The sequence below is a fragment of the Lampetra planeri genome, chromosome 5, assembly GCF_965212315.1.
Source record: "Lampetra planeri chromosome 5, kcLamPlan1.2.h2, whole genome shotgun sequence".
Taxonomy (NCBI): domain Eukaryota; kingdom Metazoa; phylum Chordata; class Hyperoartia; order Petromyzontiformes; family Petromyzontidae; genus Lampetra; species Lampetra planeri.
This window is the reverse complement of record NC_136111.1, coordinates 12,372,131-12,397,976: the sequence shown is the minus strand read 5'-3', so window position 1 is coordinate 12,397,976 and position 25,846 is coordinate 12,372,131. Positions and strand designations below refer to the sequence as shown.

The 25,846-nt window shown below is 41.5% G+C and overlaps 1 protein-coding gene across 2 annotated transcripts; it reads right to left on the bottom strand.

Moving 5' to 3' along the window:
* Positions 1–2,551: 2,551 nt before the first annotated feature.
* Positions 2,552–25,763, bottom strand: LOC144718873 (uncharacterized). 2 transcript variants are annotated; one of them, XM_078594453.1, is made up of 13 exons: positions 25,597–25,763; positions 24,644–24,766; positions 23,408–23,563; positions 22,238–22,291; positions 20,189–20,361; positions 13,943–14,019; positions 13,174–13,284; positions 11,665–11,739; positions 11,448–11,546; positions 9,948–10,057; positions 8,024–8,095; positions 4,789–4,843; positions 2,552–3,166 (listed from the first exon to the last, which is right to left on the bottom strand). In XM_078594453.1, the coding sequence occupies exons 1-13, from the start codon at positions 25,650–25,652 to the stop codon at positions 3,080–3,082; spliced, it is 1,248 nt and encodes a 415-aa protein (XP_078450579.1). In that variant the 5' UTR covers positions 25,653–25,763; the 3' UTR covers positions 2,552–3,079. The 2 variants fall into 2 exon arrangements, with proteins under 2 accessions (XP_078450579.1, XP_078450578.1); XM_078594452.1 differs by having other exon boundaries at positions 8,024–8,146; positions 25,597–25,760.
* Positions 25,764–25,846: the final 83 nt, after the last annotated feature.

Sequence of the window (25,846 nt, the reverse complement as noted above, 5' to 3'; positions counted from 1 at the left end):
TATACCCGCTCGGTCCCCTCGCTGATCGGACGGTGCCCTGCACACCCCTACGGCACGTGTCTTAAACTATAACAGTACCTTCCGGCCACCTGTTCTGAATGATTGCAACAAGTACACTCTAGCACATTCTCCTTAACCCCCCCACCACCACAAATGGATGAGAACAGATTTTTATATTACAGCACTTGCCACTGATGTTAACCGTGGCCGAGAAATCAAACTCAGGTGGCAGGGTTCATGGTGCAAAATTAACAAAACAGTAACCTCTATTTGCCAGGGTTACGTTCTTGAAAATGTTTGGGAATGCAAGATTCGCAAATGCAGAATCCTTGTTTCACAGATAAAAAGTGTGGTTCTGTTCCTGGTACGGGTGAACATGTGGTGCCACGGCCACGAAGAAACTCGGCAGCGCTGTGACTCCCCCCCCCAGCCCCCACGCTGAGCACACACCCGCAGCGCAGTGTCTTGGGTGGGGGATTGCCTGGCATGACGGGTTTTAATCCGAAGGGCACCAAGGAGGAAAGTCCCACGGTTTCCCGGTGCCAGGAGATTGGCCGACCTTCGCAAGACAGATCACATTGCGGTGCCACTGAGTTGGCTTAAAATTGTATGGGTGCAAAAGGGTTCACTGGGCCAGCTGCAATGAGTCATTCACGACATTGGGAGATGCTGAGGGTGGAATATTAGGCAAGAAGGGCAGACAAGGTCAAAATTAATGAGCACGGGAGAACAATGGGTGGGTGGAGCAGCACCACTCCCCATGGCACGAGGTCCAAGTGAGCGGTAATCAGAGGTAGGCGCACGATTGGCCTGTGGCACTCCATGTAAGAGAAAATAGTAGGGGACGATAATCACAGGTAGGTGCCCGACTGGCCGCGCGGTACGACATCACCCCAGGCCTTTGAAGTTAGGGGCATAAAAAGGGGAGCCCGGGACAACTCTTGCTCTTGTCTTCAACCTCTGGGCCACCAAGACTCGCTCCATGCCATCCTGCCTCCTCAAGTTGCTTGCAGCATCCATGTGATGCCAGCGAGTGCTGCTACGAGGCAGTGATAGGTAAAACGTTATCTCGTCCTTCTCCCTTACGACTCTCACTGCGTCCGTGCGATGCCGTGAGTACAGCTTCGAGGTACGTGGTAGGGTGTTTAAGTGACTGGGCACTTAGGTAGCAGGAGGCTAGGATCTTCTCGCAAAATATTCCCCGAGGTAGTGTGTATTTGTACCGCCAATAAAAGTTAGCACAGAGCATCGGTGTGGTGTCTGATTTGTGTGTAGAGCGACTGCGTGGGAAAACACGCTGCAAGAGTGGACGCGGAGCCGAGGCACGGGCAAGCGGGCAGGTAATCGCTCTCAGATGTCGGGCGTGGGCATACCGCTGTGCGCCGCGTGAGCTGTGGCCGACTGACGCGGTGGAGGGAGTGAAAGGGGCGAATGTCGTGCCCCACCTACCTCGCGACGAAAGTGGGGGTGGACGTCAGCCCCACAAACATGGGGGGAATGATAAATGTTTAATAACAATGACTAATAAATACCTTTTTTCCATTAACTTTGATGATTTGACAATGGAGGTGGTGGTAATGGTGAGGAATTCAGGTCGACTCCTCGGGAGATGCAATAAGGAAAGTGCAGACGTACTCCCCTCTCTCATTGAACGCTTCGGAGCCACGATTAATGGCAATTTTACAAGCTAGGGCAGTGCGTATAGTAAAAATGCACAATAGCAAGCTCACGGGAGCTTGCAAGGTAGTACCTATTCGTGGAACATGGGAAGCAATGGCGAGGGGCTCCCACGTGCAGCAACAGACTTGCCCAGTGTACACGATGGTGACACGACGCTGCTGCGGTTGACATTTACTCTGAGTGGAATTAAAGAACTCTGCAGTGAGGTCAGGGAGGCCTCTCAAATCCTGAACACGCTGATCCCACCCACCACCAATGGTGAAATAAACACTCAGCACCAAGACGGGAAGGTGCCTGTGCTGTGGTCCCACACTGTACACTACATTCAGTCTTGGCACCTTGTCGGTCGTATTTTGTATGCCCAAATCGTAGGCAAGTATCCATGACGGGTTTCCACGCAATTGTCACGATAAAATTGTTATACATTTTACAATGATTGCAATGTTTCCGAAATTTTTTCTAAATATTTCTAATTTGCAATGTTATTTTTTATGCTTTTCAGTATTTGCAATATGGATGATTACTTAAGTTATTCAAATGCAGTCCATTGAACACGAGCATGACATTTTTATATCTTTTTCCTTGTCTGTACTCCCATTCCCGTGGTGTGCCATGTGTAAAACGTTTCTGGTGTCCACTAATCGAACCTCCGATTAGCACGGTTGGCTACGTAGTGCAAAAGTTCAACATACATAATCATTGCAACCTTAAATAACACTTGCCATTCTGTTAATAAGCACTGCACATAATGAATACATAATTCGAGAAAGGTTATTTCGTGATATGGCAACACGATGACAAAAACCCATGAACTTGAACCTGTCATGTTATGAACGGGAGAATAAATGGCAATAGAAAAGTGAAACCAGGGTTATTTAATTATCTTTTCGCTCTTTATTATATAACCTTTTTAAAATCAAGAATTGTTGCTTCGCTTCAACAGAAGCTTCAATATTTATTTTATTTGCCACGTCCTCGGCAAGATAAGCCACCACAGTTAGCACAGAATATGGCTGAGAGGGTGGCTGGTTATGTCACATTTACCTTAATTCTAAGCAATGCACACACTCCAAAGTAAAGAAGAAAAGCAGAAGTCCAATAACTTGACAATATTGTGGTCACAATTAAGAATTTTTGGGGAAAAAAAATCAAACATCTGGGAAACATGTAAACCACAGAAACACTGTTAAAGTTACGTAACAATTATGGCAAACATGTGAAAGTCAACAGTATAAAAATAAATCACGTGCTGCAAACTACAACCGAACAAGTCATTGGGTGGAACTATACCACGTTTGTTTACCAAACCATTTGTTGCAATACAAAAATCTAACAAAACACCAAAATGTTCACATGGTTTGGAAGTGCGATGATTGGTGCAGCATTCATTATTCGTTCATTAGCTGGGTTGGTTTAAAAAATGCCAAACTGCTTTTTGCAGCTCAATGCTCTCTTGCGTATTTAAACGAACCAACGTTGGAATCACCTGGATGCAGACACACAGGGACACAAAACAGTCCATTATTTCAACGGCAGGGAAGGCAAGTCACATCTCTTACTTATCGATTAATTACCCACAGGATAAAAAAAAAATCCTGTCTTTTTTGTATTTGAATACACATTTTGTCTTTACACTGCAGAATCTAATGCTTAGGTATGGAACAATTTGTTTATTTAAATAGATTCGTATGCTCATGATACTTTCATAGAATGGCGTGTACAGCAATCCCTCGGCAACTGTGGACTTGCCAACTGCGGAATTCATGTACACACGGTGCATTATCTGTACAGCAATCCCTCGCCAAACGCGGCCTGGCAATTTTGAATATCCACAACATGCATCTACAAATTTTGCGGGGCCGCGGTTCTCCCCTGAGCCACCGGGCAATCCGTGGCGCTGTGTGGTAGCTTATCAGCCATCCGATTTGTTGTGATTATCGCAACCACATATTTTGCTTCTATTTGTTGTGGACTGAGCACCTCCTTCTAACCACCCTTCCCCCATCATCTCATTGTCATAATCATTAACTTCTACCCCCAATATTAAAGAATAGAAAGTTAATTTAATGTTTATATTTTATTATGATACTTTACCAACCGAGGATATGCCTACCGTGACCTTTTCCAGGAAACCTACTTCCGCGGTTGGCGAGGGATTGCTGCATGAGACTATTCACTGTACTTTTAATTCAAATTATATGTGAATTGCATCTTAGACCACGTACAAAACAAGGTATAACATAAGAAAGATAATACAAGACTAAAAGCAATGGATTATTAGGATGAATGGCAATCCTGAATTGTAACAACTCATTTGAAGAGGGTTGAATCATTACATGCCTTTTAGTGATAAATATGTACTTAGAAACTATGTAGAATGTTGCTCATGTCAGATAAATGATGTTTATGTGTGGATCATAAGATACGGTACCATTCTCAAACTGGACCAAGCTAAATTTTGCCTAAAATTACCCATGACCCCACCCAAGCTTGACACATCTGAAATTGGCTTCAGAAATAAATATTCCAATTTCAATAGCACTGAAAGGATTGCCACTTGAACCATATGAACTGTGACAACCTTCCAACTGTGGCCATTGAGTTATATTATACGATTATGCCGTGACTCAAAACAAAATTAATACAAATACAAGTTGGTTATATAAAGCATCTAACTAAATGCAACCACATCTCTCTGTAACGGACTTTTATTTCAGTGACAAGGTGTGTTCATGTGGCAAGCCAGGGCTATTTGTAAATCATATTTGACACCCACTGCCAGCAGTGAGAGTTGGAAGTACTGCACTGGTTTAAAACTCTGTTATATTGTAACAGGGCACATAAAAGTGAAAGATGCACCACTCATAATTTACTGGCCTGAAATGTGTTAAGTACAAAGTAGCAAGAATTGAGCTCCTAATAACACAATCATCAACAGAATTACATGTAGTCCTAACAATTAAAATGGACAATGCAGTAAATTTGTAATTGGAATTAAAGCATTTTACAACCTTCCCTTCTCTGTTAACTGTCAAAAAAACCCCGCTTTTATTTCCTTAGTTTTTCTTAAATATAATAGGCAAAACAGTGATTTTTTTTGCATATTACCGTGGACACCATCCATTTTTTGACATTTTCCTTTTCTAGTTCAGTGGAAGTGTTCCTTTTAAAAGAGAAAACATTTTAGAAAGCCCCCAAACATTCAGGAACAGAAATGCAATGTAACATCAAGACTGGCTCTTGGGCGAGCTCTCCGATTTTACATTTACATGCAAATTTCTTACATTGACATTCTAATCTCTCACAATACAATGGCCACCCACACAGGTTCGTCGTCGTGGGTATGGCTCAGCTCTCAGATCTTGCATTTATATGCAAATTTCATCTCTAGCTCTGCCCACTTACCCTTGGGCTACACCCATCAACCGTTTATAACGTCCTGCCCCTGCAGCTCTCCCGCTATATTTTTTCACGTGATGACGATTGCTTGTGATGCGATCGAAACGTCGTGCGTGATATTGTTATTATTTTTATATATCTTTTCTATTTACGTGCCTTTACGGAAAGACCCAAAGAATATGAACACCAAGACGTCATACACATTTCATGGATGGGTTATAAAAACCATTAACTGTATTATGATTAATATTTCATATTTAACATGTGCAACTTTACATTTATAACAATTATAAACATTTAATCACAGACTATTAAAAATAGATGATACTTACTGGGCAAAATCCAGATAAGATGCGTTAAATTGACGTGAATTTTTTTTTTTTATAAAAGATAAGAAAACATGATATCCAAAATTAATAAAAAAATGCGCGAATAAGGTAATGGAGAGCACAAGGGTTATGGATACGTGGATAATGGACACGAGTGATGGAAACTTATGATATAACGGGGAGAACAATTTATATACGAGGCATATATTCTGAGTAACTATCTTCTATGTGAATACAATCTCACCCCTTGTTAGTTTGTACAAACTTTTAAAACTTGATACAAATCCACTTTTTTTTCTTAGCTGCTACGGGCCCCAAATTTGGTATCGTTCGAAAACCCGTTGGTTGCACGTGCCGAATTATGAACCAAAAACAAAAGCACAAAGTGGACTACAAAACAGAAAACCCCGCTATGCTAACGAGCTTGTGCATTATGAAAGCAAATGTCTGTCCTGGCTGCGAGGACCAACAGTCAGCCTCGTGACAAACGTCCCTAACAACAGTTTCCCAAGCAACGGTGTCCCTAGCAATGGTGTTCATAGCAACAGCTGGGCCAGGAAGTCATAGGAGAGCCTCAGTAATCCTGGTGGGTGGTACTGGATAAAAATTATTGATTGAATAAGGTAAGAATGAGAAACACTGTACAAGGTAATATAGGAATGAGTGCCTGAATGAGGTAAGAATTAATGCGAGGAATGAGTGATTGAGGTAGGAATGAGAATGAATGAGATGTGAATTATTGAATGAGAATAAATGAATGCATGAATGAGGAGTGAATGAGAGGTTTGAGTACATTAAGATTGATAAGTATAAGTAATTAAGGTAATAATGAGAATCAATTACATGTAGAAATGATTGAATGAGGGCTGAATGAGAGATATTTATCTGCAAATATTGAAAAAATCTCACAACTGTACTTGTTTGCATTGTGAAATTCAATACCTGGACCTTAAATCTATCATGTGCTTTGTAAAATCCATAATTTTGAGGACTGACTTCTAGTTTAATATAAAAAAACGCTTAAGTATTGTAGTTGCTTTTTGAGAATTTTAATTTGTGATGTCTTTTGATTATTTTAACAATTGTCCAATTTAAATATTTTTAATCTTATACATAACGGGTGGCCACACTTTCTGACACTATGAATCGCAAACCATATCTTCATACAGCCGAGAGCTACAAGAGCCAAACGGTGACCACACGGCCAATTCACTGGGGGCTAAGCTGGCTGTGTAGTTTTTGAATTTAGAAATGTGGCAGTACCATGGGAGATCTCATGTTTGCCTTCACTGCCAGGGGCAAGTCTTCAGGTTGCCGCTCCCTTTATGTAGATTCTTCCCGTTTCTAATTAGGTTGCATTGAAAAGTAAAAACAAATGCTGCATCTCCATCGAGCTGCACTTGAAATGCTCAGCAGCCCATGCAGGTTGTGAGTTGAGGTTTGGCCACCAGTTATTTACTGTGAAACTCAAAGAGCCAATATCCTCCTACTGATATGAGTGTGAAGTGGTGCTCTTCTCCATGGGAGGTCCTGAACCAGTAGTGGAAAATCTGCTTGATGGGGAGTACACCTCCATAGGATTTCCATTGTCACTTTGCATAAATGTTTACAATGTAAAATCATGAACCATGGATGGAACATTTGGTGGAGTCAACCTCTGATAACGATTTGATTAACCGAGCATTTGAACCTCATGGCGGGTCCCATAAGCCCCTGGCTCTCGCAAAAACTGCATTGCGACGTAATTTCATGTCTGTTGAAGGCGAACGATACGGCAATCTATTCCTCTCGACGAGCTCTACACGATACACTAATCAAAGTTTTGTTTCTTCTGCGCATTTGTCCTCGCTGCGCTTGGATGACATGACAACAGAATGATCCGCGCCCGGTGGGTCGCGGCGTTTATGTGCGCGGTGGGACGGAGTCGCCAAAAATAAATATATTAAATTTTTTACTTCCGTTTATTCGGGACCCCAGGGTCACACCATAAGGTTCACTCTGACTGCAGTACCACAACCCTGGTTATCTAAAAGGAGGATTTCTAACAGGAGGGCAAAATTAAAAATAAAATGCAATTCATATTAAATCAACTTTACCAGATCATCTTGAGAAAGAGTAAACAAATGTAATAATTCAACCTCAGTTATAAAGTGTTTAAAAACAACATATACCTATATGCCTACAGTAGAATGTTTTTAGTTGGTGCACTGCTATGACATACGGATCAGGAACACTTCCCAATTGTGGAGAAGTGCATGCTTGGAATTACACTTGAGATCACATGGTAATAAAATAAAACACATTGACTTGAGAACAGTTAAGTGGGCTTGAGTAGGACACGTCCCTAGAATGGATGGCCACAAGTCAAGACTCATAAGAGTGGCAGTCAGAAGAGGGAACACGCCTGAGTAGGTATCTACCAGAGACGGTGTAATAAAATCAACTGATAAACAGGAGTTCACGCAATTTATGCATCGCATGATGGCGACATATGACGTCATGCAGAGGCTCTTTCATAAGCGTATACATGATGGCGTGAAAGACAATGGTACAAGTAAAACATTGTCTTTCTCACCACCGGTTTTTGTGCAAAAAACTGCTTCAGTACCACTTACCTCATTATGAAGAAGAAGAGTAGGCTTGAAAAGTAAATGCCAAGGTGGTTGAACTCTGCATGGTCGACCTTCCTGAACAAGTCAGTCAGAGCACAAATTTGTTGACGGTGCTGCACAGCCAACCTGTCAGCAATCCAGCAGATGAAGCAGAGTTCAGGTGCGAAACATTGGACTTTTTCCCCAAAGATTAATTATTTAGCAGAAGAAATGTACCCAATCTTTTTTTCTTTTTAGAAACTGGTCCAAAATAATTCACTTTCAGGATCATTATGTGGATAGATGTACAATATAATTGCATTTTTCGATTTAAAGCTTTCGTGACTGCAGGGATTCATCTTCTTGGTTCTTTCGATAAAGTCACGTACTGTTAGTAGCTCAGCTTATTGGAGAGTATATTTAGTATCTTTATGACACAGATGTAGTTTATATTTTAGTTTTTTACGTGGTGGTTTAGCTGCTGCAGCTCCATACTATTAACATTCCTTCCCTTTATTAAGCTAACCCTACTCCCTCCCTTTGTTGCTGCTAATCCTGCATACTGCATAATGCACGGGCATAATATGACTTTGAAACCCCCCGCCCACCTCCTACGCATTCCAAAAGTAGTGACTAATCCCATATCTGCATTTTCCATAAATATGCTAAATTCCTCTTGATATGCAAATTCCTTTGTCAAGGCGCTCTTTCCCCTCCAACTCAGCTTAAAATATACGCTGCCAAGCGTGGTGGTGTTCATTCATACGCTGTCTTTCCGACAGACCTGTTCTTCACCTGAGGACGGCTGCTTGCGTTGTGGCCGAAACGTCGTGAGAATTATTTTATTGTTTTATTTTTATTATTTTATTACTTCCCTTCTAGGTGACTTTACCGAAAGAACCAAGAAGATGAATATAATTGTATTTTTGAATAGTATTCGGTTGACAATTATAGCTGCTGGACACATTTACAAACACAAAATGACGATAACATTTTACGTGAAAAAAAATTCTGCGTAGCTTAATTTGGCATGATTTACAGGACTGTATGTGGCAAATTATGACTTCAACCGGCATGGTCCAGAATGGTTGCAGGTAAACAGAACAGAGCACGTTAGAAAAGCACATTAGCAAGTTCAAGCAATGTCAAAACATGTTTTAGTCAATCGGCCTATTGGCTTTCCAGGCAAAAATAATCTAGCAGCACTATGGACTTGTTTTGACTTTCTCAGTCTCATCGTCAGTCAAAGTTGTAAAACGGATATTACAGGAATCCCGCACTATATATTATGGATGCACAAATGCGTTCCTGGGAAATGCTATGCGTGTACAATACAGTATTACATCACAAAATAATACCTTTCCACCGCGTGGATTCCGAGTTTAAAATTGCACGAAAAAAACTCTTTGGTTCTTTCGGTAAAGTCACGTAGGTATAAAATAAATCACAGCAAAAAAATGTTCTTGCTGTGTTTTTTCCCACCTGATGATGATTGCTTGTGTTGCAATCGAAACGTCGCAATTTATTTTAATTTCCTACCTACGTGACTTTACCGAAAGAACCTGCAGTCACGAAAGCTTAAAATCTAGATTGCATGAAAAATGTTTGTCATTTTTTTTCAAGAAAGGCACATGCGTAACATTAAACTTATAAACAAATGTTCCCTGATTCATCAGCAACATACATGCGGAAAACAACAATGTGTAAAGTTATAGTAGGGGATACCTGCTTTGTCAAAAGCACTCCATATAAATAATAGAGCCATGCTCACTTAAAAAAAATCTATATTGTATGCGAAGTAATTTACATTGTTGTGGAGAACGATCATAGTTTATATTTACATGTGGAGACAATATTTACATAAGCACTCTGCATATATATACGCTTTAATCCATAAAGCACCACAACAGCACAAAGTCAGCCCAATGTGCAATGGAATGAGCATCACCTCTCGACTATCCCCTCATGGTAGGCGAAGTTTTTCATATCATCAACAAAGGTCCACTTGAGGCAATGTCGGATGGAGGAAAGCAGAAACTCCACTGCCCACATGTTTGGCTGTGGAAATATAACAAGTTTCTTCATTATTCTTTTTACTTATTACAAGTCACAACACTGCAATTTCAGAACCAGCTCAGGTTTTCTAAGTTATATCCCAAAGACACAATTCTTAGTTGATAGGTATTCTGCATGCCAGTTCTAGGTCATGCAACGAAGTAGCTTATGTTCCCAGGAAAGCTATTAGAAATCCCATCTAAGTTTAAATTTTTCACCATAATTTTCATCAACCATGGTCAATCCACTGCTTCATGGATTAAGGTGTACCCAAGCCGCCATCATCGATAACTATCCTGCAATGTAATAGTCCACCCACCACCTGCACATAAGGTGATTTTAAAGTGACATCTCCTCGATAGATGTGCTCTCAGACAAGTTGAATTCCTTTGCTGCCACTCCATTATTATTCTTGATCGATCAATCTTTCTAGTGACGTGTGCTGCCCAGGCCTACCTTTTTTTTAACCGTTAGATGTTATTGAACAGTACATGTTCTCTACTCCGTGTTTATCTCAATGCAATTCCAAGAATATATCTTGCTTATTATCTAAGGCTTTGGTTTGTGAGCACTTGGATAACTACATCAATTTCTACTTAGGTTTAATGATTTTTCAGTCTACAAAGGCTAGTATAACGATAAGATCAATTACCATAATGGTTAAATTGAAAATAAACAATTGACTTATTTATTTACATCCTTGTCAATGTTATAGAAGTGAGCAAAAGCACCAAACTACATCATTATAATGACATGGCCTAGCGGTAGCACAATTGAAACTTGTTGCAGATGATCACTGTCTGAATTCAGAGGCCACCCTGATCAATACTGTGGGCGTATTGACCATGACAATAGTATGCGCCGTCTATTCTACACTGGACGCTAAAGATCCCACGAGGTTGTTTGCAACTGTAGGGCCGTTGTGTGCTGGCAGTCTAAATATTAAAAATGATCTGTAAATTATGCAATTAAATAAACGTTAGTATTTATCACCCCCTGTAAACATTTGGCAGTGCCCTCCAAAAAACGAGTTATGAGACGAGTGATTGTCACCGATGTTTCTACCATCAATACAGTTGCTATTTTTTTTTATAATCACAAGTATTTCTTGCCTTTAATGGCTAACATTGGTTTTCTGAAATGTTAAACTTCTGCTGATGTTTTGCTGTAATTGCTCGACCTCAATATTCTGAGTCACCCAGGATTCTACTCCGTGTGCAACAAACAAATCTTTCTAGATAAACTTGTAGATACAAATAGTATTCTGCTGCCATCTTAGCAAAATTACATCAACAAAATAGCATGATGAAAATAGGATTGTGGTTATTCAAAAGAAACATTATCAGTGCTTTGGCTCAATGAATATGCTCAAGAGTATTCAGAAAAAACATACCCCATAGGCTAGCAACAGGTTCCAAAAGTTGTCAGGCCTCAACAGTTGCAAGGAGAAGTTCTGGACAATAACGTGTGTAGCGATGATAACGCAGCCAGCCTGCCAAATGAGGATCGAATGTACGTGATTAATATCAATGCAGAATATATATTCAGGAGGAAAATGTACTTTTGGGCAGTAAAATCTGAAACTGTATAAGTAAAGGTAAAATTTCTACCAGTGATGAGAAGGCATTTGGGATGGAGGGGATGTGTGTATTTCCTTCATTCAGGCCTTCAATAGCATGGGACTTCTGCATGCATGTATTAGGGGAGAGAACAACATCAGAACAATTCACTCACCAACTGCCCTTGCCATTGCAGATCAAACTTACAACAGTACATTACAATTCACACTGGTAAATTACCTTTAATGAGCTAAAATGCTGATTAACCATGAATGCAGCAATGACTTTCAAAATAAAATAGTAATACATTTTCTGGGCAAACCGCATTGGGGATACCCTCCCCATTTTGCATGATAACTTTTGTAAAATTCTGCAGCAAATGTGCATGGTCTTCTTAACAACTGAAGCAACCATGCTTAGTGTAAAAGAGTAAACTTGCATCAATTGCACGTAATTATGATAAAACAATAAGGAGAACATAAATAGTCTGTTCTTTTATAAAGCATGTTTTCATATCGCGAATTGGATATAACGCGATGAATAGATTAGGGAAAATGTTTTTAATAACGCGGATGTGAAATGGATATAACGTGATTGAGTGAACAGACCTACGTCACGCGAGTAGGAATAAGCGGTTGTACAATTGCCTCGGCGTACTATCACACAAAGCGGGATGCTGCTGGATGCTACCCACGCGCCCGTCTTTGTTCAGCCTGCATAAGCATCTCACGTGTTATTGTGGGCTGTGCTTTACTCAATATTATTATATATATTATAACGCGATTTTTCCATAATGCGGAGTTAACAGAGATCAGGCAGTATACAAAATGCGGTATTGAGTACATTACTAAATCGGTGATAAGCCATGGAAGACAAGCTGGAGTCATACAAAACAGCTGCATAAACCCCTACCACATTTGTGAACAAAAATACAATGAAAGGCACTGCAGAGATTGCACAATTGAGGGGTGTTTAACTTTTGAAGTAGACTGCCGGGAGATATAGCGCACCGAGACAAAGGGATACAGATATAGGGAAACAAAAGCAAGATAAATAAGAGACAGATGAAGAACTTGGAGTGGAGGTACATGTTCATGGTAAAATGTAGACATTAGGATGTCATGACCTTATTAATGACACCGCATGTACTGCCAGCACATGCCAATTTATTGTGGTTTGCTGGAAAATAGTTGGAGAACCATGATGCAAGATAATGTAAAGGAAGATAGAAAGAGACAAACAGAAAGGCATTGGGGTGCGCACCTGGAGGATTGCCAACACTGACATGAAATACAACCAATGGGGGGCAAAAACTATAGAAGCAGACTCAGGAGATTGGGTGCCGAGTGTGCAACAGCTGCAGGTAGAATTTATTATGGCATGTGAGTGTCAGCAGCCAGGATAATTGAAAAGTGGCACAGTAAACAGGCAGATTGGACATATCTTCTAAACTACTGAAATCATATTCCACTCAAAATCTACACGAGTGAGAAGGAACTGTGACCGCGATTAGTCATGACCTTGCTTGGGTACGAATTGACACGGATAGGTGTGACTTGCCTCAAACAGCTCTGGTGGTGGACATCCGAGGGCTTGAATGTGTGCACATTGAGTACCTGCTGGGGTTGGAGGGGTACACAGCAACTTGACCAGCACTACCAGGGAGTTAATCTGTATGGGGAAAATAGAGACATGCAGTAAAGCACTCAACAGGTAACGTTAATGCTAGTCATATACTTAACTGGGAAACAAAGCTCTGTACACAAAACTGTCATATTGCATTGGCCAGTGTTTCATCATAACCCAGTAATGCATTGTATATTTACAGCTTCACATATCACTGTGAGGTGATAAGATAAATGCCTTATAATGGCAGCCTCCTGCTAAGGCAAAGAGTAATTCAACAAACCACTGTTTATGTGAGCAGAGGGGGGGGCAGCGCAACTTCACAGCACTTGAATAAAAGGAATACATTTCTGGATGTAAAAGCTGATCTTTAGCTTACTCGCTAACAGCATGTGTTTGGCTTGAGAATCTCAAGATACTTCGTTAAACTTGTTCACAAAAATCACTGCATTTATGTAATCAGCAGGAATGTCCAAACATGCACACCACCTATAATAAACGTGCAAAAACCGATAATGCCTGGAAACATGTCCAAAAACATGGCTTAGTTATGGAAATTTGAATTTAAATAAAATATTTATATTCAAGTTTGTATCAGGTCAAGCTGTATTTAAAGTATGAATTGAAATTGCTATCCAGAATAGGCATTGATGAATGAATGAACAGTTCCGCGAAGAGAAATTACGTATATTTTAGGACTCACGTCATTTTTGAGTTCTTCATTGAGAAAAATTATTCTCAGTGCGAGACTGAGAAACAAAGATGCCTTCTCACGGGATGCTGTGAAGGCATGGATAAAACAGATTGCTGGCATACACAAAAAATCAGAAGGACATCGAATGTTGTAAGGAGCGGCGAGGATAATTCGGGAATAAGGGCGTGGCCGGACCGAGCGAGGATAAGAACCAGCGCGAGCCGGAGCTGTGGGCTGTTTGCTGTGGGAAACCGTCGTCGTCACCTTGGATCAGGTCGTCTCCATCGTCTGCGAGTTGTCTTGAGACAAGAAGCTATGCTGTCTCTGAATAGAGTTGTCTCACTACCCAAGTGTACAGAGTCACTCGCGGTTACTTGTTGAGTTGTCAGTGGACTTCATTCATAATAAATATACAGAAGACAAGACGGTGTCTGAGAGCTACATTACAGTGGAATCAACCAACTCTATAGTAGTATATACCGACTCTACAGTAGTATCTAATAACTATAGTAGTATCAACTGACTATAGTAGTAACTTTTAACTTTAAAGTAATATCTGCTGACTCTATAGTAGTATATACCAACTCAACAGCAGTATATACTGACTGTAGTAGTATCTGACTACATAACAGTATCTACCAAACTCTACAGTAGTGGAGTGACATCGCTGGATTTCACCATGCTGTGGGTGCAGTACCGGCCCTAGAGGGGCACGGTGTGTGTGTGCCGACCTAAGGGGAAGGTCATGTGAGGCCATGGCACTCTGGTTGTCTCGGGAGGACACGTAACTGGTTGAGATGACAGGGGGGCCCCCAAGAGGGGGCTAGGAGGGTCACGTGATTGGATCCCAGGTTCTTCCCGATAGTTCTGGAAGGAGGGCGTGGCCAAAGGCAGAAACGGCCTCACCGCAAAGAATATAAGTCAAGTCCCGCGAGGGATCGAGGTTGTTCATCCCGGTAAGGAAACCCTTCGTCTACGATCTCCGTCCTCCGAGTATTCCAGCACGTGGACCCGGGCAGTATGCTGTTGGTCCCTGGTCCGTAGTTACCAGTTACCTTAACTAGTGTAGTTAGCCAGGTGGTCACCACCCTAGGTTGTTATCGTCTTAAGGGGAAGGTTTACCCCGTGTGTTGGAACTAAATAAATGCGCTGCCTTCAAGTCTAAGTGTGCGACTCAGTTGAACTCACTACAGTAGTATCCCCTGACTAGAGTAGCGTAGTGACGTTAATGGTGTCACTATGGTGTTCGCGCCAGCCACTGTCACAAGAATGCTACTGTAATGACCCTGTTGGGGTCTAGTTAGCGTGTGTACGTTCATGTAGTAGCCCTGTTGGGGTCTTGTAATAAACGTGTTGCCTCCAAGTCAAAGTGTGCACCTCCGTGAAGAACACTACAGTAGTAACTAACTCTATAGTAGTAACTTCTGACTCTATAATAGTATCTACTGACCCTATAGTAGTATCAACTAACTCTATAGTAGTGAATACTGACTCTAAAGTAGTATCTAATGACTATAGTAGTATCCACTGACTATAGTCGTAACGACCAACCCTATAGCAGTATCTGCTTACTTTATAGCAGCATCTACTGACTCTACAGTAGCATCTACTGACTCTGCAGTAGCATCTCCTGACTCTACAGTAGTATCTACCAACTCTATAATAGTATATATCGACTCTATAATAAGTACAGAGTGGCGTGGTGAGGCCTAGTCCCGCGGAGAGCCCCTGGCCTTGCCTAGATTGCCCAGCCGGCCAAGGTGGCACCTTGGCTGGCTGGGGTGGGGCTGCTATACCCCCCCCATGCCCGCTCTATAGTAGCAGTAACTACAAACTCTACAGTAGTATGTACCTACTCTAGTCATAGAAACCGACTCTATACTAGATATCAACTCTATAACACTAACTTCACAGAGTGTAGTGGTGAAGCCTAGTCCCGTGCAGAGCTCCCCGGCCTTGCCTAGATTGTCCAGCTAGCCGAGGTGGCACCTTTGCAGGCTGGGCTGCTACCCACCCCACCATCGCCCTGCCCTACAATAATATTATCTACGGACTATAAGTGCACATATTGAGACGAGGATATCACACTGTCAACTATTTACCTCCGCCTTATGTATTTTTTACGCAAATGAGAATTCCCCCCACACCGATTGCGTGTATGCATTGCTAGGGCAACGACCACCACGGACCCGGCTTTCTCGCGCATGTTTGGTGGGTAATTGTTGGGCGTAGTACGCCGCCACCACTATGGTTGAGCAGGTCCCTCCAGTCAGGGGCCAACAGGGGGCAATAGCGAGTTCGGCCTGTGCCAAGTAGGACTCGTGGGTCAGGCAACCTGGGGGGACGGTTGTGAACCGGAGGACACCCCAGGCCCCCGGGTGGGGGGCTGGGGGGGATTGCGCAACAATCCAGGTCCCTCCAGGAGGTTCCAGATGATGGGCGAGACCAGGGGAGGAGTGACCCTGGGAGCCCCATAAAAGCCGGACCCCAAAGCGGCTCGAGTCAATCCGTCTCAAACCGAAGGACCCAGAAGCCCACCTGAAGATAGGACCCTGGACCCCAAGCCCCGTCGCCCTTATAAGGGCCGGGGCTCAGTGAGGCCAGTGGTCAATAGCCTAGGACCCCGAGGATCCCCCGACCCGACGTCCTTCTCAGGGCCAGGTCTGTGTGGGCCAGCGGTCGAGACCCGAGGACCTTGGCTGGGTCGGGTCAGCCTCCCCTCGGTCCCGCTAGCCGGAAGGCCGAAGAGTGGTTAGTCCCAGTGGTTAGGGCACGTTAGCCTGGAGGCTGTACCTCCTTAGGTTGTGGGTAGAAGGGGCCAATACCCCATCGTGTTAGGGACCTGGTGTTACCGTTATTACTGTTATAAACAACCTAGTTTCTTCTATATAAATATTTTGGCAAGTTTACGCGTTAGTGACAATGACAGACAGAATGACACACAGAACTGTGTGTTTGTTATATTATTTGACTTTCATAATGGAAAAAGTCAGCACTGTGCATGAGTGCTGTACTTTTTAAATCCTTTATATTAAGTTCACTTGCTTGCTTGCGTGCTTGCTTAGGACCGTGCAAATCTTTCGGTCGTTTTTTAACCCACTTCCCGTGATCCAATCGAGCTGACATTTTCCACAGACTCGTTGTGCGTGACAATTAATTTTCGTGAAATTTTTTTTCCAAAATTTTACACTGTTTAGGGAATTTTTTAAAAATATTTAATTACCAATTGCTTAATGCTGTCAGACAATCATCTGACCCATAGGTGGCAGCCATCTCAAGCCAGAGGACGAGAGGACTCTAGCCGCCACGCATATAAAGGATATATAGTGAAAAACTTTGTTTTTACGGGTTAATTTTTTGTGTTCAAATGCACTGCTGGATGAAGGCCCACCGCAGGCTGTGCGCGTGTCGTGGTTGGAGGCGTGACGTCTTTACACACGAACGCGGCTGAGGCGTTGTGAAAGAGAGCTGACGTCACCGCCCATACATGCGCGTCGGGGACGTCATCCCACACGTGCCTGTTCAGGGGCGTACATGTTTGTGAGGGGCACACCTCTGGTTGGCTGCTTGGTCCCGGTCACGTGACGCACTTCAACCAATCCGTGCCGTGTTAGTCACAATGACAGAATGACAGACCTGGGTGTTTATATTAGGATACGTGTTGCCTCCTAAGAAGACTCCGTCTCCATACAAACCCACTACACATGCGCAGATGCGTGCTCTGGCACCACCCCGTGCTTATAAAAGGGAATGCATTGTTAATTTAACTACTTTAAACTTGACAGATGTGAAATACAAAGAGCTTTTTCGTCCCGGGCCATACGGCGTGGTATCAGTGTACTTTTTTGATATGTAAACCCCACAGTTTGTCAGTTAAAAACGTCTCAAGGTACCCGCGCATATAGACAGACACGCAGACAGACCAAAAATTACCTATATTGGTAACATTAGAATCATTGGCAAATAATAATGTAAGAATACGCCAAGATAAACGACAATAAAATATTAATCCATATGGTAACCTAGAATGATATAAAATACCTTTCTAGACCGATTGATCATAGACAATTTGGGTTTCCAAGAGTAACCAGCAAGTGCGAGCAAATTACGTTGTGCATGCAGAGCGTCCATTGCATTTTTTATTCACTTGCAGTTGATAGCTAGTTAGGATGCCTCACAAAATGGTTAATTGGTTAAAATACTGACATTCATTATTCATACATTTATTTCTCAGAACCATGTTGGGTCATGCAAGGAGTAGTCAGTTGAAACAAAATTCAATAATGGGTACAGTAGTCAAAAAAGGTCGAAAACCACCATTATATAGTATGATTGTTATAAAATTAACCTTTTAAAAGAATTAACATAAATACATGTCAAATGCAAATATCTATATATATAAAATCGCAAATCTGTCTGTCTGTCTGTGTGTGTGTCTGTGTGTCGCCGGACCATACGCAGTTTCATTGGACGAAATGTGAGGGATTTGCGAGACACGATTGGTACGTTTGGTTTTCCTAGCGCTGCGATTGGCCCGTTGGCCGACGACCGGCGCGGCCCACGGCGGTTGCCCCTGGCAACGGCAAGCGACGCCTTCGCTGCGGGGTGGACGCCATTTTGAATTCCCGTTAAAAATATGCGCACGCATTAACACGCGACTCTGAGGTAAATTCATCAAAGTTTCACGTCCTCTTCACTCCCCCCCCCCACCCCAATGTGTGCAATTAGACAGTATTATTGTAGCGCGGGGGGGGGGGGGTAACGGCCCCAGTACCCAGCCTCAGCTGGGTAGGCAATCTAGGCGAGGCCGGAGGCTCTGCACGGTACTAGGCCTCGACACCCCACCCGTGTCAAGCGACGACTTTGTGGTATAAACTCGATATACCCGGCGTTGCCCGGGGGGAAAATACATTTAAAATCTTCTGAAAACTTTAAAACATTACATACCAATGAAAATACAACTGTGTAATTACTTTTAAACCCGACGCGCCAAGAATCGATTCTCTGAATCGTGCAAAGGAATCGAAGGTTGTAGATTCCTTTAGATTCGGACAATTCCCGTTTACTATAAGTTGGTTAAAGTCGATATAAACTGCTACGAACGGGAAATATCCGGCGTTGACCGGGGCAAAAATGTAATTAAAAACTCCTGAAAACATTAAAACATAACATACCAATGAAAATGAAACTCTATCATTCAAAATGTAAACCCCAACATGCCAGGAATCGATTCTTTGAATCGCACAAAGGACTAATCGAAGGTTGTAAATTACTTTAGGATCGCGCTTCCTGTTTAATATAAGTTGGTTATAGAGTTGATATAAACTGCTACGAATGGGAAATATCCGGCGTTGACTGGGGCAAAAATATAATGGTGAGGGCGGTTGTGAGTGGCGATTGTGAGTGGTGATTAGTGAGTGGTGAAGGGAGGTTGAGTGGTGAGGGTGAGTGGTGAGGGTGAGTGTTGAGGGTGAGTGGTGATTGGTGAGGGTGTGATTGGTGAGGGTGTGATTGGTGAGGATGAGTGGTGAGGGAGAGTGGTGAGGGAGAGTGGTGAGGGTGAATGGTGAGGGTGAGTGGTGAGGGTGAGTGGTGATTGGTGAGGGTGTGATTGGTGAGGATGAGTGGTGAGGGAGAGTGGTGAGGGAGAGTGGTGAGGGTGAATGGTGAGGGTGAGTGGTGAGGGTGAGTGGTGATTGGTGAGGGTGTGATTGGTGAGGATGAGTGGTCAGGGAGAGTGGTGAGGGAGAGTGGTGAGGGTGAATGGTGAGGGTGAGTGGTGAGGGTGTGTATATATGTAAGGTTATTAAGAAATATATTTTTCACCCGGGCAACGCCGGGTACTTCTGCTAGTCAATATATAAAGGAATATTATACTGCACAGTACGCAAGTCCAAAAAACTGTAAAGGAAAGCACGAGTGTAAACAGTGGCAGACGAAGACAGAATGAGGGAGAGGTGCGTGTGGGGATCTTTCGCGGTCTTAAAATCTGCGCCACTCTCATGCGTGCTACGGCTGCAAACATTAAAAATACAACCCCATGAATTTCAAATTGCACTCCAAATTAATTTGTCGCACACACACAAAACCGCAATAATAAAACCCTGCCCCATTATTTTAATGGTCGCACTTGAAGACTGAACCAGCGACTTCTGGATTGCTAGCCCAGTGTGCTCATGCTTCACTTGTGATAGCAACTCGGCTAATACAGAAACGATACAATTGTGCAAAGGAGCAAACATTAACCAAGGGTACCTGGAGCCGCTGTGTCATGGATGAGTTCGGAGGCATTAACGATCATTGTCTTGATGACAGTGGGAGGAAGATTGCTGGTGCACTTTGGGGATGATGCCATCCACCGCAAGGCATCAAACATCTTGTTAATTTTGCAAAGGTACACTGGGATCTCATACTGTAGCTTATGCAATCTGCATCACAGGCAGAGGGTACAAGGAGATGAGTTAAGCAAATAAGGAAGATATATCCATTTGTACACCCCCGCATGGTCACTTAACACAGTAATAACATTTTCCCCCTTTAAACAAATTTTACTTTAGTCTAGTTACTCCAACGAGTATAAATGCTCGTCAATTAAAACTGTTTTTATTAACTGTTAAAACCTGTACAATCATAAAGTATAGTTGCGAGTTTTAATTCCAGTTAGTTGACAATCAATGGCATAAAAACAACCAGAGTTCAAAATAAAATTCATGCATACTCATCAAATACATTTAACCAAAAAAATTACCTACAAGCAGGTTATTTTTTTAAATTGCACCATGCTTGTCGAAAACATCCTAATATATAATAACCCAGATCTGTCATTATTTATTTTATTCTGTGCCTGTGATTAACGCGGCACGAATTGTTTGAAGTGCGTCACGTGACTGCGAGCAACAGACGGGTGTGTGAGAGTGAGGAGACGGGTGAGTGAGAGTGAGGCAGATCCGTGCTCCGTCCACTGCTGCCCTGAGGGACCCCCCTGCTCTCCACTGCTGCCGAGGGACCCCCCTGCTCTCCACTGCTGCCGTGAGGGAGCCAGACGCACCTCTCTCCACTGCTGCCCTGAGGCAGAGCCGTGCTCGGTCCGCTGCTGCCCTGAGGGAGAGCCGCGCTCTATCCACTGCTGCCCTGAGGCAGAGCCGTGCTCTGTCCATTACATTAGTACTGTATATTCTTAGGTTTTTTCGGTAAAGTCACGTAGGTAAAACATTTAAATTAATAAAAGTAAAATAAAATAAAAATCACGACGTTTCGGAGGCAACACAAGCTTCCGTCTTCAGGTGGTAGCTCTTGCAATCTCTCATTTACTTGATACAGCTGTCGTGGCTGTGACGGTTCCACCTGAAGACGGAAGCTTGTGTTGCCTCCGAAACGTCGTGATTTTTTTTTTATTTTTATTAATTTTAATGTTTTACCTACGTGACTTTACCGAAAAAACCTAAGAATATGAATCCTTGCAGTCACGAAAGCTTCAAATCTAGAATTAGTACTGCAGTTTTTTTTGTGCTTAAATCCACTGCTGGATGAATGCCCACCGCACACTGTGCGAGTGGATCGTATGGATTTACTTGACCAGTCTGTTTGGGGCCGCCGCACGCTGTGGTTGTTGGGGGGCGCCGCAGGCTGTGGATGTTTGAGGACGCTGCAGGCTGTGGTTGTTACACCACCGCTCCCCACTCAACTATCCACCCCCTTCTGCCACCCACTCATTAGTGGCAACCATGAGCCCCCCCCCCCCCACACGACCATAATGTTCGAAAAACGAACATTTTGCGAACAAATGAGTCTAAAATGAAATTGCTTGTGATAGCGAATTCTTGTATAAAGAGTGCTCAATAAGGGAGACATGCCTGTACAGTACACCGTTTCTTTGATTTATGTCATGTATATTATATTTATGTATTGTCTGTTTATAATATGTATGGAAAGTTATGCAGTGTTTATAGTGTGAAATGGTAAGTTACGAAGTTTGGAAATACATCCTCATAGTACAAATATTATAAGTTATTCAAAATAGGAAGTTTCAATCTAGGCAGGTAGCTCCAGAAATAGAGGTGTTATTGTACTCTATGCGCTACTGGGAGGCAGCCATCTCAAGAAGTTTCGCTTTGTGCCCCTTTTTTTGGAACAATTTGACTGGTCTTGTATAGAGAATGAATGTAAAATCAGCACTTATCTAAAATGCACAGTAGATCATGTTTATAAACGTTATTGTGACGCCCTGAGACAAACGAACAGAATGTATAAACACATTGAACCTTAGAATGTTTATACAAATTATTGTTCAATGCATTCCCTTACCCATTCATGTTGTTCGTAAGCACAACCTTGAGGTATCTAATGAGTTCCTGGTACCTGGGCACAGGATCAAAAAGGCAATTAGCTCTCTTAAATATCACAAACATATTTAACCTTAAAAATAAAAATTCGTTTTTGATGCAAGAGAAATCAAAGAAACCAAAAGCACATGATAACATTTCACCCAGGTTAAAAACATAGATAAGTATACACACCGGTAAACTAGTCACATTTCACATCATTGAAAAAAAATACTCTTATTTTATTAAAATCGCTGAGAGTAGCCATTTTAATCAAGTGACTGTTCAATGAAGAACCAGGCTGCACAGGACCCCATTAAGCATGTGACCCAAAAGGTTCAAATTAACATTAGTCTCATGGATGAAGTTAGCATATTCAAAAATGCACCCACATTCACTGGCTTGTGCCCATGGGCATTTATTGTGCATCGTGAACTCACTAGCTTTCACTCTTTGGGAAATTATGTGGATTAGCATATTTTAAGCATTACAAATGTATACATTGACTGTTTACAATGGCTATTAAATATGATTATGCTATTAAATAGCAATTGTAATATACACAGGCATTTACTTTAATTTAACGTGTTTGTTGTGGTTAAGGTTTACTTCAGATAAACAGGTGCAAAGGTCATCCCAAGTGCTTTGTGCAGGTCATGCCAGCGTTTTCCTACTGCCCCAAATTGAATTCAACCAGCCTTCAAACTTAATACGTAGTTTTTCGACAGCCTCAATAATTATTGGTTCTTTCGGTAAAGTCACGTAGAAGGGCAATAAAAAAATAAACAATACAATTCTCACGACGTTTCGATTGCAACAGAAGCAATCATCATCAGGTGTGAAGACCACAGCAAGAATTTTTTTAAAAGAAAAATATTTATTTTTAAGAAAAAATAATTTAAGACTTTTTTTTTTCCAAAAAATGTCTTGCTGTGGGTTTTCACACCTGATGATGATTGCTTGTGTTGCAATCGAAACGTCGTGATAATTTTATTGTTTAATTTTTTTAATTTAACTATTTCCCTTCTACATGACTTTACCGAAAGAACCAATAATATGAATCCCTGCAGTCACGAAAGCTTTAAATCGAAAAAGTCTCATAATTACACACAATTACAGTAGTGTGCATTTGAATGAAACAAAAACGACTTACTTTTCTTCCTGCACCAGCTTATTTTTGCGAGCCACCACCACGTCAAAGTCTTCATGTAGGAGTTGCCGCTTTCCTTTTATGTAGAATATGCCAGAAATGTTCTGTCCCCTCATCACAGACGAGATCATGGGTTCATCCCAGCCAATGATAAACATGCTGGCAAGCGAAAAAGAGTCAAAATTCTATGCCACAAATCAAAGACACATGCAATTAACAAATGTGCACATTACATAAAATAGATAAAATAAGCAATGTCAGCATACTGCCTCACTTGTCCTACTCATATAATAATGTATCAATCGAAGTTTAGTTATGAACAGCTATAAACAGGACAACATTGTTTATGTTTATAGGTGTGATGGTACTTTGGGTGGCAGATTTTTGCCAAAAAGGCCCCACGTAAAGCAAAAATATATTAACTTGACCTACTATATCATAACTTGTTGCAAAAAACTATCTTGTTTTGGCAAGTTCTCACTTGGTAAAACAGAAAACCCATGAAACTTGACACGGAAATCGAGACAAATTATATTGCTTATGCACGCTTATGGATAAAGGGATCAAAGCTATTTAAGTCAAAATATTAATTCTCCCAACCAGACCAGCAAAAAAAATCCAAAATGACATATCGTTGGATCACTGGTAGAATTGTTTCAGATGAGATATCAAAGTAGTTTGGCTCATTATAAATTGTTGTCATGTCATAAGAATACAATTTTAGCTTTAGAATTCCTCCAGGTTATTTTTTTTATCACCGAATGTTGAGAACAGCCAAGGTTATATAACAAAAACTGAAAACCCTCACTCTCTAAAATCCCTGAACGTGCCTCTTTCTCTGAACCTTCTCCATGCTCTGCTGTAGAGGTATTGTTTACATTTCAATCAAAATAGAAATGTGATCCATATTAAGTGAAAACTTGGTTGAGAAAATAAAACCAGTTTAATTACAAATGGTTGTCAAGATTCTAACCTATTATTCTAGCAGAGCATGAGATGTGCCCCAGACAGTCTCAGCCATCTCAGGCATCAGGTCACATCTGAATGATAATGTTTTAAGAAAAAAAATACTTTTGTTCATAATATAGCTGATTGTAAATGGGTATGTCGAACTACTGGGCAGGTTGACACATTTAGAATTATAAAAATGGGTTGTATCTGCCATGGTGGTAACAGTTATTGTTTGCCATGTTAGACCGAGACCAGTGTGTGTCTCATTGCAGTGCCGACCCATCTCACCTGTTCAAAAAGCGAAGACAGTGGATTGGGAAGAACAGGCCAGAGAAGAAGATCTTCAGCCCCTTCAGTAACGCAGGTGGCAGCTTATGCTCAACCTGTATCATGCGGGCCTTTAACTGGATCCTATTTAACAATAATACAATTGTTACAATGCAGAGCGTTAGTACAGATAATACTTTATTAAGCTAATTTTTGTCATTTTGAATAAATTCCCTGTGGAAAGATGTAGGTAGAATAGACAAATATTTCCTAGTTCACCGTCGACACATGAAACATAATAGTCAGTGGATGAAATATGTTTACGGAAGAAATATGTTAATGTCCATTAATATTTCAAATAAATTTCACCTCTGTTCAGACATTCTAATTCAAAAAGAACAAGCATTTCATTGAGCCAATTCATCTCACTGGTAAATCGTTGTTTAAACAGATCCATTTTAAACATTGGGCTTATTGCATATGTGGGTAAGGTATCGATGTACATTTTTATTCCAAAGGAAACACTTGAAACATTTAAGGTGACTTATTTGTTTATTATACAGTATTGTAAAATAATAAGGCCTGCATAACATTAAAGCAAACAGCCAAAAGCAAATATTTAAACTGTATTAAGCCAGACTTATTTAATGCATGCAAAATAACAGCACAAAACCCAAACGACTTCCATATCAGTATTATTATGTATCTTATGTAAGACAACCATTTAAAATGAATACATATTTTAGGTATGTCATAGACAAGATCATTATATACCCCAGGAGGTTGTTAATTTAATACATATTTATTGAATTATGTAATTGAATAGCACTGGTGAAAATACTGAAGAGGGCCTATGCACACCGTACAGGTCGTGGGGGTTATTTGATTATAATTCACTACTGGTCAGTGTGTGTTGGTGAAGGCCCCAGTTATGTTACGTAGACTTTAAAATGAAAGCAAATAATCAAACTTACATTTCCATCAAGTGCACGACAGCTGGTATTAACAAATTTTTCCAGCTTAACCCCATGCGAGAAGAAGTCCTAGAGCAACAATACTGCCAATGATTATTTTAATATACGTGTAAAATTAAATACATCATCGCAAATGCTACCGATGTACACATGTAGAGCACCAACACATAAAATAGATCACGTTTTTACATGAACTGAAACGATCTTTGCTTAATTTGTCACCGATTACACATTACATTTTTCCATTTCT